Source organism: Lissotriton helveticus, chromosome 2_1, assembly GCF_964261635.1.
Source record: "Lissotriton helveticus chromosome 2_1, aLisHel1.1, whole genome shotgun sequence".
Taxonomy (NCBI): Eukaryota; Metazoa; Chordata; class Amphibia; order Caudata; family Salamandridae; genus Lissotriton; species Lissotriton helveticus.
Window position 1 is genome coordinate 909,237,867 of NC_136059.1, and position 12,765 is coordinate 909,250,631.

Below are 12,765 nucleotides of genomic sequence, written 5' to 3' on the forward strand. Positions count from 1 at the left end.
GCAATACCAAACATTTCCTCCAGAAGTGCACAACCACTGGAAGGACAGTGGCCGTGGACGGGAAGGTGTACTTGGCCAATGGGCTGACCAATGAGACGCGAGGAAAAGAGAGTGAAGATGAAGCCAACGAATGGCAAGACCTGGACAGGCTTCAAATCCCCTGTAAAGTCGTTTTTAGTTAACAAAATACCTTGACAGAGTATACACGGTCTCAGGGCAGATCTACAAATGACATAACAACCTGGCCTTAGATAGGCATCTGTGTTTACAAATGAATGAATACTCCATGAAAAGTGTTTCTTAATTTTGAACATTAACATAGTGTATGTTTTGGGGTATTTATGAATATTTCGTAGCAGAGAAGCACTTTACTATGGAAGTCTGTGTTGGCTGAGTGAGATTCAACTGCGGTTTAACAAAGCACTTTTCAGTCATAACTGGTACAGTAATGAGGGCACTCATGACGAATGAGAACAGTGAAAGCTAGTCTTTTTTATAAAGCACTGCATTGCAAGGAACTAGGCTTACAGACACTGTATACTTTCTAGTTAAATATTAATGACAGCCTTGCACACAAAAAAGGAAAGATTTAAATTGTTGAGCCACTGTCTGGTAAGTAAAATGAAAGAGACATAAAATGTCAATGTTATTTCTTTATAATTGTGGAAGGCAGACCACAATTGCAATGCCAATATATATTGATTTCCTAAAATGCACACAATTAACAGTTGCAGAGACATATTACTAAGTATTAATAAAAAACAAATACCAACAGAAAACATGCACACTTCGGGTGCCGTAATTATCCAAAAAGAACCTTTTGCGTCTACATTTCAAATAAAAGCTACAGGGAGTTGAATGTATGCAAGACAGAACATACTAAACATGCCTTGGCATTTGTGTGGTACATTTTTATAGCACAAATTGCGTAGAAGCACTTACTCTCTAAATCTCCTACTGTGAATTTTAGGAAGACTGGGGTTCACCGATGAGGCAGGAGTATCCAGTGCAGCTGCATCAGGTATCACTTCCGAGCTGCTCTGAATTACATTATCTGCATAGTTATAGGCTTCCTCCTCGAGGATTGGCTCTAAACACAAGGAAAAAAACAGCACAAAAAGCAACATGAGAGCACAACATTTACAACCTCAGGCCCTACTGAACTATGTTTTTTTTATTATACCGAAATGCCACAAAAACTCCAGTTCATATGTTAAACAAGTGTGCATCCTTAAGGTTGTAATAGCTAAGCACTGGTGTTAAATATCTCTAACAACTTCAGTGAGATGGGTCAGTGGTCTGCTCTTGACTTACTACTTTCTCTCTTATCCTTCTATGGATAAATCTGCTGCTATCATTTTTATCTTGGCTTTCCACAATCTATTCAAGAAGGGTATCAACATTGGCAGCAAGATTGGGGCTAGGGACAGGTGGCCTCTGGGTCCTAATGAGAACGAAGACAACTCATTTGGGACAGCATGTTTTGGGGCTGCCTTGACTGGTTCTAAGCGTCAAACCGCAAAGGACAGCCTCTAGTAAATGCAGCATACCGTACAGATGATAAATTACTGTCCTACTGACGAGGATCGTAGTATAAACATTCATTAAAAAAAGAAATAACTGAAAGCCACTTCAAGAACATGAAAAATAGGAAATCCATTTAGTGGAAAAATAACTTAACATCATAACTGCTGATGCTTTTGCTTCCTGAGCTGAGCCTTTTTTCGTATTTAGGGCAGTTTGCGCTTAAACTCTCATAACTTTTTGACAAAACATTTGTATAGGCCAAATGTGCGTCCTTTTCCCCCCACATGGTGGGGATTCTAAAAGGTACCCCTGGTTTGTGGATTCCCCTGGTGTTAACTGAAAAAATTCCCAAAAGATAATAAAATTGGACTTTTTTTTTTTAAAGAAATGGGGGGGGGGGGAAATTGTGCAAGAAAGTGCGTTTATTTTTCTATAAGTGGAGTGGCGCATAGTGCAGTGAGGTGGAATAGGGTGGAGTCAGTGGCGTAACACAGGCCCCCGCGACCACGCGATGCGGGGGGGGGGGCCCGAGCAGCGGGGGACCCCTCAGCACAGTACTCTCGTACAAAAGCTCCTGATAAAATCCTGAGCGGGGCCCTTCAAGTACCTTGTAGGGGGCCCTCCTCAAATTTCGTTACACCACTGGGTGGAGTGGATTAAAGTGGATTAAGGTAGTGGTGGGGTGGATTGGACTGGAGTATATTGGGGTGGACTGGATTAGGTAGAGTGGGTTGGACTGAGTGGGGTGAATTGAAGTGGTTGGATCGAATTGGGGTGGATTGAAATGGGGTGAGGTGGATTGGAGTGGGGTGGATTAGAGTTGATTAGACTGATTTGGGGTGGATTGGATTACAGTAATGTGGTTTGGAGTGGGGTGAATTAGAGTGGGGTGGATTGGACTGGATTGGAGTAGGGGGTGGATTTGCTTGGAGTAGGGTGAATTGGACTGGAATGGGGTGGACTGGATTGGAATGAGGTGGATTTGAGTGTGATGGGCTGGATGGGTTTAATTGAGTGGGGTGGACTGAACTGGGGTGCAGTGGATTGGATTGGGGCATAGTGCGGTGGATTGGAGTAAAGCTGGGTGCACTGGACTGCAGTGGGGTGGGGTGGACTAAATGGAGTGGAGTGGGCTCTGGCAGGGTGCACTGGGGCGGGTGGGGTGGATTGGAGTGGGTGGTGGACTGGGGTGGGGTGGACTGGAGTGGAGTGGGTGAATTGGGGGTGGGGTGGATTAGAGTGGAATAGATCGGATTGCAGTTTGATGGATGGAGCGAGGTGGATTCGAGTAGGGTGGATTGGATTGAGGTGGAGTGGACTGGAGTGGGGTAGATTGGATTTAGCTGGATGATTGTGGGGTGGATTGGATTGGGGTGAGGAGGATTGGACTGGGGTGAGGTAGATTAGATTGGGGTGGATTGGAGTGGAGTGGGGTGACTTGTTTGGATAGGACTGTGGCAGATTGTTTAGGATTGGAGTGGGGCAGATTGTTTTGGAGTGGAGCAAATTGTTTTGGATTGGAGTGGGGCTGATTAGAGTGGTGCACAATGGTTTAAATTGAAAAGGGGCAGATTGGAGTGGGGCCGATTGTTTTGGCTGAAGTGGGGCAGACTGTTTTGAATTGGAGTGAGGCAGATTGTTTGGATTGGAGTGGGGCAGACTGTTTGGATTGGAGTGGGGCAGACTGTTTGGATTGGAGTGGGGCAGACTGTTTGGATTGGAGTGGGGCAGACTGTTTGGATTGGAGTGGGGCAGACTGTTTTGAATTGGAGTGGGGCAGATTGTTTGGATTGGAGTGGGGCAGACTGTTTGGATTGGAGTGGGGCAGACTGTTTGGATTGGAGTGGGGCAGACTGTTTGGATTGGAGTGGGGCAGACTGTTTTGAATTGGAGTGGGGCAGATTGTTTGGATTGGAGTGGGGCAGACTGTTTGGATTGGAGTGGGGCAGACTGTTTGGATTGAAGTAGGGCAGACTGTTTGGATTGGAGTAGGGCAGATTGTTTTGGATAGGAGTGAGTGGATTGTTCTAGACTGGAGTGGGGTGGATCATATTAGATTGGAGGATGGCAGATTGTTTCAGATTGGAGGGGGTGGATTGGATTGTGGTGAGATGATTTAAATTGGAGTGGGGTAGATTGGAATGGGCTTGATTGGGATGGAGTGGGGTGGGGTTGATAGGAGTGGGGTGGGGTGAATTGTGATGGAGTAGGTGGATTAGGGGTGGGGTAGATTGTTTTGGAATGGAGTGGGAAAGATTGGAGTGGAATGCATTGGAGTGGGGCCAACTGTTTTGGATTGGAGTGAGTCAGATTGGAGTTGGAGGACTGGAGTGGACAGATTGTTTTTAGAATGGAGTGGGACAGATTGGAGTGGGGTGGATAGAGAGGGGCAGACTGTTTTGGATTGGAGTGGGGTGGATTGGAGTGGGGTGGACAAGAGTGGGGCTGACTGAAGTGGACTGGGGTGAGGTGGGTTGGGTTGAGGTGGATTGGAGTAGGTAGTGGGGTTGATTGGAATGAAGTGAGGTGAATTGGATTGGAATGGGGTAAATTGGATTGGAATGCATTGGAATGGTGTGGGTGGTCTGGAGCAGACTGGTTAGGATTGGAGTGGGTAAGATTGGAATAGGGCGGTTTGGAATGGGCAGATAGTTTTGGATTAGAGTGGGGCAGATAGGAGTGGGGGGAGATTGGAGTAGGGGCAGATTGGAATGGGGCAGATTGTGTTGGAGTGGGGCAGATTGTTTTGGAGTGGAGCAGATTGAAGGGGCCGATTCTTTTGGAGTGGGGTAAATTGAAGTGGGGCATATTGCTTTGGATTGGAGTGGGAAAGAGTGGAATGGAATGGACAGGAGTGGGAACAATTGTTTTGGAGATTGGAGTTGGCAGATTGGAGTTGGCGTATTGGAGTGGGCAGATTGTTTTAGAATGGAGTGAGAGATTGGAGTGTGGTGGATTAGAGTGCGGTAGACAGTTTTGAACTGGAGTGGGGCGGATTGGAGTGGGGCAGACAGAAGTGGGGCAGACTGGAGTGGGATGGACTGGAGTGGGACAGATTGGAGTGGGACAGGGTGGAGCGGATTGGGGTGAGGTGGATTGGAGTGGGGTGAGGTGGATTGGAGTGGGGCGGAATGTTTTGGATTGGAGTTAAAGACAGAGGTCCTGAAGCTATGGCAAGTAGAGAAACAACTTGTAAACATATGCTAAATAGACAATATGTTCTTTGTCCAGCCGGACAGCATTTATCTCAGAAAATAAGTTATAATAACGAAAACTAACAAATACAAGTGGAACGCAACCAGTGACCCACATGAACAAAACAAAACAGGGTATGGGGGAGGGGTTCAGGCAAAAGGAAGGAGTCTGTATGTAGGTGTGTTTTGGACAGACTTGATTCTCGTACCACTGTGCATTATATACATATTATTCTGTGACATATGGTACACTTGGTGTCGACGTTTCGATCCCTGGGCTTAGATACATGGGATCATCTTCAGGACAGTAAAGATAAAACGAGCCTGTTTTACAAACAATTTGTCATCCTTATTATTGGAAGCAATCATACAGTTTAGCAATAAAATACAAATGAAAATAGAGGGGAAGAAAAAGGGGAGAAAAATTGAAACAATGGGCAAGTTAGTAAGTGTTAAGAGCAGACCACTCAATTAAAAAATGACCATATTCATGAGCAGTAACATGGGTGGGAGTGAGTTTTGAACAGTTATCCTTTTCATGTGACTATCAATAAGGTGAGGCGCCGCGAAGAGGAAGTTCAGCCCATTCGGGAGACAAGAAGACAATGCTAATTGAGGCGAGGGCGAGACCCGTGAGGCAAGCTGTAGTGAATTGACGGCGCAGTGAAATTGACGGCGCAGTGAAAAGAATGTGAAGAGTGTCCAGGGAGTGTTTAGAGGGCAGGGCTAATCCTTAGAAGAGCCATCTCTCTCCAACTCTCTTTCCAACACAGCCACTCTAGCACAGGGGTTTTCCTAGGTCTAAATGCTTCTCCTACACTTCTCACTCTTCTAAGAACCCGTTGCCCCCTAAACTAACATCCTGTATCAAACCTAGGTTTGAATGATATTCAGTTCCACATGAACTCCCACCTAATGATAAAGAATCCATGGTCCAAGTCATTGATGACATTTAGAGCGGGTTGATTCATCACGGTCTTACACTGAGCCCTGTCAAAATGGAGTTTATTTGATATCCAGTAATTGCTCCCATTGCACTTGGCTCACTACACTTCGAATGTTCTTCATCCATTTCAATGTGGAATGCACTAAATGTTTAGCTGAGACAATGTCAATGTAACTTCTATTGCGAATTAAAAACATTTCATCCTGGATCTGGCTCTCAAACAAGTTGCTCAATTCCTCAGGATATTAAGGTTCAACTAGGGTAACACTGCACTGTTGAGAATTCTGAAGATAGACTTTGTGGCTCTAAAAGACGCAGTAAATGAAATTGCAAGGGTAAACACTAGCTCAAGAAAGATTTATCACATTTCGAAAAATGTTTCTTACTTAAGTGGTTTTTTATAGCAGTGAAGAGTGTTTTCAAATTTGCATGCTGCAGGCATAAGGCATTGCTCATAGGTTTCTGCAGAAGCGTTTTTAGCTATTAGCAATTATGTTTAAGTTAGATGTGTTTAAGTTAGCTTGATTAGGCCTCAAAAAGCTTACAATTACGTCATTCAGATATACAGAAAGAAAGTGCATTTTTTTATTATATGAACAAGCATTGTTCAGTTGCATGTGTTGTTCTGTGTGCTTTCCTATTTCAGATATTCCGCAAAATAACAGCATCCGTGGTGATGGTCTTTTATAAAATATACCTTTTCTACATTGTGTTCTTTTCAAACATCACTAGGTTAGCCCTTACCTGGAACTCGCAATGGAAAAGGAGCAGAGGAAGGCCTAGAAACACCTGGCGTCAAGACCTTGAGGCTGACTGCAAGGTGATGGGTTGCATCTTGAGACAGATTGAAAGAAAATCCAAGGACAGAGATAGCTGGAGAGTCCTGGTTGATTGCCTATATGCCAGGAGGCATAGTAGGCATAAGTAAGTAATTTGAGTTCTCTTGAGGAAGCAATAGCAACAAGCAGGATGTTCCTGTCTGTGTAACATTCAAGGACCTTTGCGCACGTCTTTTCTAGTGACCATTCATAAACTGAACAGTAATTTATATTGCTGAATTATATAAATGTCATGTCATATTCATTTCCTGTGCACAATTGTTTATTAATTTGCAGAAAAGTAGACGCTCGTTGGATGTATCTTATTTGATGTATATTGTATTTGACAATGATTGGTTTATATGAATGTATTTGTGTTAATCCAGCCCTATTATGTCATGTTAGACCATACTGAAGCTTTGGCTTTTCGGTCTAAAGCCCTAAAAAAAATGGTCTCTTTTGGAGATGTGCCACAACCTTTTGACTTGATTAGAGAGCAGAATCTAAGATAGTATTTTTATTGATTTATAGAATTTCTTTCCTAACTGTATAGACTTTTTGTCAGTCAGCCGTTTGATTAAGACTTAAAGTTAATTCTTCTCAAACCGTCATTTTACTCTCTACTCTTTGTCGCTTCGGTCCTCTGTCTCTTGTCTCCTCTGCCCTCCCCCTCGGACGCGTATGTGTGTGGACCCCCTCTACACTGTGGACCCCCCATCGTCGTCCCATCCCACTTTCCGCGTACAGATGGAGAACACCCCCCCCTCCAGTAGAGCACCATAGAACGCAATAGCCCGGAGGCACGAACCCCTTCTGATGCTTGTCCCCGCTCCCTCTCCCACTACTAACGCCAACATCACCCCACTCCCAGGGGCAAGTCTCCCCCCCCTTCTTCTCGCGCTCGGCTGACGGGGTCCTCAAAGGTTCACTGACACTTGGAGGTTTATAAAGTGCAGGGGATGTCAGCAATGAATTCACCATGTGACCTCTCCCCTTGATTCCCCCCACTCCTTCCCTGCCCTCTTCTCCCCCCCCAACTGTATTGTATTGAATATAGTGTTTGGTTCTGCTCTGTGCACGTTATGTGATATCGTTCTCAATAAAAAATTAGGACACAAAAAAGACTTAGATCTAGCCCAATGCCTTCGAGGAAAACCTTATGTCAGTCCTCTTACTGAACTATATTTTGGTTGGATCAGTTGCCCTTAAGTTAACATTACTGGGGGTCAATCAGTTTCTGAAATAATTCTCTGCAACTGTTTGATGATGCTAGAATGTCTGTATTCTTGTAGTTATGGTTTCTTGCCACCCCCACCCGAGTACACTATATGATATAAGATGGTTTTCCTATAAAGATCAATGTATTTTGTTTTAATGTCTTAATTGCTCTTGGTAAACAACTCATATAAAGTACTCTGCCATCAATTGGGTTTTAAATGCTCTACATAAAACTACTAATCTAAATCTCACTAACCCTAACCGAAAGCTACTGAATAACCGGCTTTCCATGAGCGGTGAGAGACTTTGGCAAAGGTTCTAACAGTAAGCCCATTATGATTAATAATTCTGAATTAAGCCAAAAGGAGCAGCACACTGCATAATCAGAGGAAGAATCTTCTCAAGACCTTCTGAAAATCCTTAATCACCCGTAAAGTAATGAATGAGGCTCACAGTGGGCTCTTCTAGATGCCTTAATTGCTGCTGCGTGAACTACTATGAAAGAAAACTGAATCAGATTGTGTCAGATGCAAAAGAAAAGGTAAGGCCATTTCTTCTTGTCATTTTTTGGGGTCAAAGTTTGTCTAATTACACCATATGAAGAATTGTTTCCACTTAAAGGAATAATATGTTCTGGTGGAAGGTTTCTTAGCGTCCTTCAGAATGTAAATGCAATACTAAGGAAGCCCGAGGAGTTGGAATTGTAGGAATTCAGGCACAAAGCTGCTAAGTTCAACAACTGTAGGGTGTGGTTATAGGTTTTGCCCTGTGCTTTGTTTATACAGTTTGGTCAGCAGTATAGACTCCTGTGTCATTGTTTGGACAGGTGAAAAAAATCTATGAACCCCACTGATGTAGCCATTCCAAGAGTATTGGGATAATTCTCACTGTTTCATTTTCATGACCACTCATTATTAGTGGGATAGAAAAAACCAATATGGATATGCCTCTACCCAATCGAGCCATCACAATTTCTCCTTTATCCCTTTTATCTTAAAGTATGGCTGCAATGACTTGGCCTTATGTGTTTCCTAAGTTTGTGAACAGATCTTATTATGATATACCCCTGGCACCGAAGCTTTAAGGAATTGTTTGCAAAACATTGCATGTCATTTTCGAGTATTATTTTGCTTAGTTTGTCATCCAGTTCTTTTTGTACTCCTGGCAGGTGAACAGTTGTGATGTTTATTCCTCTAGCTATGAGCTAGTGCCATAAAGTCCGAAATTCCGTGGATAGGGGACTCCACTTCATTCCTCCCTGCATTCTCGAGTAATAAACGGTTGTGGAGTTATCTGTATGATTATGTTGTTTGAATGACTTCAGAAAAGGTTTCCTGCTCCGAACTCCAAGATTATAAGATTGGTTGAGTCCTTTCATTCTTTATATCTTACTAGAGCAGTCCAGATCAAGGTGGGATGCATCTGCTTCTTCCATCTGTCCTCCATTGTCCCTATGGTGCCAAGTCCCTCCCGCGTTCACTCTGTTGTCAGCTTGCTGCCCCAGTCCTTCCTGCCTGCCCTCTGTGGCAATGTGCTGCCTGTGCCTCTTCTGCCTAATCTCCTTATTCCATATGCTGCCCCTGCCATCCAACTCAGCCCTCTGTGGTCAGCCTGCTGAGCCAAACCTACCTGCCTGCCTGCCCTTCGTTGTCTGAGTGCTGCCCCTGCTCCTTTCACCAACCATTCATGATCCCCACCCTGTCCTCTGGTCGGCTTGCTGCCCCCTGCCTCTTCCATCTGCCCTCCGTTGTTCTTGTGCTGTCCCTGTCCCTCCTGCCTGCCCTTTCTTGTCCATGTGCTGCCTCACCCCTCTCGCCTGCCCTTAAAAGGAAACTCCAGAGCCAAGGGGACTTAATTCTGCTACTAGTACTGCACCAGGAGCCGCGTTTGCACAGTGGTGGAGAAACGGGGCATGGCGTCCGACAACCTCTCAGCAATCCTGCTGTGTAGGCCTTGCTTGAGGTAACAGGAGGGGTGGTTGGACCCCAGGACATCCTAGAGGGCCAACTACCCCTCCTGTTACCTCCAGTAAGTATCACACAGCGGGATTGCTAAGAGGTCTGTGGAGGCCATGCCCCCTTTCTCCACCACTCTGTAAACATGGCTCAGCTCGCGGTGCACTACTGATTGGGGGAAGAAGTCCTATTCATTCCTGAGGGACCTTAAGAGCCAAGAAGCCCTCCTGCTGCCTCCTCTAGGTCCTGCCTGGTATGTCAGCACCCTCAGTGGTCACTGCTTGCTCATGTTTACGTTCACCAAGTTGTATGTTTTTTTTCCTCTTCTGCCTCTTTTTTTTTGTATTTGTTGGTGCCAGTGCTTGTTTTTGGCAATGCTTGTTGTTTTTGGGTGCTAGCAACAGTGTCACATTATTGGACTTTTGCACCTGCCATGCTTATGGGCGTGGCTGACTCATCTGGCATGCTTATGAGCATAGCTAGCCATGTGTGGTTAACTGCCACTGAACTGGCTATAAAAGCCCAAACCTCGCTCCAGTCAGTGCTTGGCTTAATCTCCAGGTTCTCCCTTCAGGATTTCCTCCTTTACAATTGGACAGAAGCATGCGCCGGTCCGGGACTGCAGCAAGCATCGGACAGCTAAGTGCAGTGCGCTTTAAGGCTGCGAGTGAAGTGAAAGGCTGTGTGACTGACATTTTCTGTTGGTTTGGAAGGCTCGTCCTTGCATATTTGCCATGCGAATTGCCCATCTGGTATTTGGAACAAGTGACTCTTAAATCAAGACTTTGGCATTTACATATTTATTTCGCGCTTGGGGTCATTTTATGTTTTAACTCATTTCCAACTTCTGAGTTTTGTTTCTACACTATTTGAATAGAACTTTGATATTAAGACAAATATTGATTGCACATGGAAGCATCCTGTTACCCCTCTGATCATCATATTGTATGGACATTGGCTTATGTAGCCCTTTGGGCCTGTTCCTAGATGTGAATATTTGTTTACAGTTGTATTGTGCAAACAAAACGATGAGTCTAGGTGCCATTCATTTACCTGGCTGTAGATGACACAATCATAGCCAGTGACTCCTTTTTGGGAGCATTGTTCTTAGAGAATTATTATTTGGATTATATTCTCCTGCAACCTACAGACAAAGGCTAAGAGAGTATCTCAGCTCCTCTTGAGAACCAGGTGATTAACATAACTCCCTTATTATGAATGTTCTGTGTTGAAAGCGCCTGAGGGGCCAGAAGTGTCTCTGTACTCCTCTGTTGCAATTCTCATTTTATAGAGAAACACAAGTCCTCAAAAAAGCGACCCTACAGATCCCCTCGAGGGTGCCGGGCTGGACCAGGCTGTGTGGAGTAGCAGTGTTCTTTCTCTTTTTCTCGCCCCATTTCCCTTCCCTTTTGGGACACCTGCCGGGACTCCTGTAGTGAGTTCAGTAGCGCAGAGAGGTGATCTAGGAGGAGAGACGACAGTTCATCGCTCCTGCAGACAACCTGAACTTCAGGTGAGTGGCTCCTCCAGTCTTACAATAATTAAGTGTATATATGTGTGTGTATATATGAGTTTTTTCGGTATTTGTGTGTGTGTATGTATATAAATATAGAAAAAAAAAATATATATATATATATATATATATATATATATATATACATACACTGAAAAAAACGAAGTTCAAGGGGATGCTGTTATGAAATGAAAATGTCAGTTAAAATGTTGTTTTGAAATCATAAAACCACTGAATTCACTATAGTTAACTCAAGTATATATATATAGCTCATGCACTAAAGTAACTAGAACTTGCACCCCTGCAGTGCACAGTGTTTTCATGAATGATGTCATTTTAGGTATTACAGTGCAAGTGGCCGCAGAGCGGGGGGACTACACGCCCCAGGAGTCCTTGCGGGGCAGTCCCGCACACTGACGCTGACCAACGCGCCCGTAGGCGCATAAAACACCGGCGCTCCCGGAGCCGAGTGGGAGACGCAGATAAACTTACTTGGGCTTCCTGTGCTGAATCCGGGTCCACCCTGCTGTGCTGCTCTTGACCTGGGAATCATCCGCTTGCTGCTGGACAGTCCCCCCCGCCGCCGCTCAATCCACCTGCAAGTGGCCGCAGAGCGGGGGGACTACACGCCCCAGGAGTCCTTGCGGGGCAGTCCCGCACACTGACGCTGACCAACGCGCCCGGAGGCGCATAAATCACCGGCACTCCCTCCGCGATGCGGGCCCGCGCGCGGGCCTGCGCCGGGCTAAGCCCGGGCAAAGGGCGAGCCGTCTGTGGCCGTCCGGGGCAGTCCGAGGCTGGGCTGGGGCATCTCTCTTGGCCTCTATTCTGGGAACTGCATTAACGATTTATTTGGCTAATTTCTGTGGCGTTTTTATCTATTTATTTGTATTTCTTTTTACTTTGAGTATAGTTTTCCTTAGGTATTATGGCGTCACAGTTGGTCAAAGGGGGGAAGGCTGGCTTGAAATCTATAACAGGTAGCCTTATGGGGACATTGGATAATTATATCACAAGGGTTTCTGTAGCTCTGGATCACCAGATAGTTGACGTTGAAAAGAGGCTATCATCTGAGATTTTTAGCAAACGGTCTTCTCTGGGTCCTATCCAGCATTGTTTAACGCCTGAGAATCGCATTAGCCAACGCTTAAGTGACCTAGGTTTACCAGAGTCTAGCATTGAATTAGATTCCCTTGTGAGTATCTTAGAGGGAAACAACTCATCAGTTATACATTTGGGTTGCACCGACCTAGTTGAGAACCACGATAGCATGTCATCCCCAATAGGCTCCCCTCCTTGTCCCCCAAGGGATTCACCGTCGAAAACAACGAGTTGTAGGCAAAAGGAAAAGAAGAGGTGGTGGGTCGAAAGGAAAAAAAGCTAAAATCCAGAAGTTAGCTAGAAAGGGGGTTGAACATCAGGGTTCGGGGAATCCAATAGCCCCTAACATAATTGACCGGACTGATCCCGTGGCAAAACCCCCACTTGTCTTGCAGGGTAATGGGGTTCAACTGGATCATGTTGAACATCTGATTCGCTCTCTAATACTCCCCCTGATCGAGAGATTAAAGTTAGTCGCAGTAAGTTTGTGTGA

The 12,765-nt window shown here is 45.0% G+C and overlaps 1 protein-coding gene across 2 annotated transcripts in view; it reads right to left on the minus strand.

Moving 5' to 3' along the window:
• SECISBP2 (SECIS binding protein 2) overlaps positions 1-12,765 on the minus strand; it is a 429,157-nt gene that overhangs the window by 124,407 nt on the left and 291,985 nt on the right. For both annotated transcript variants that reach the window (XM_078675640.1, XM_078675639.1), the window contains exon 9: positions 943-1,090. In XM_078675640.1, the coding sequence (XP_078531766.1) occupies positions 943-1,090 (148 nt within the window). The remainder of the gene's footprint in view (positions 1-942; positions 1,091-12,765) is intronic.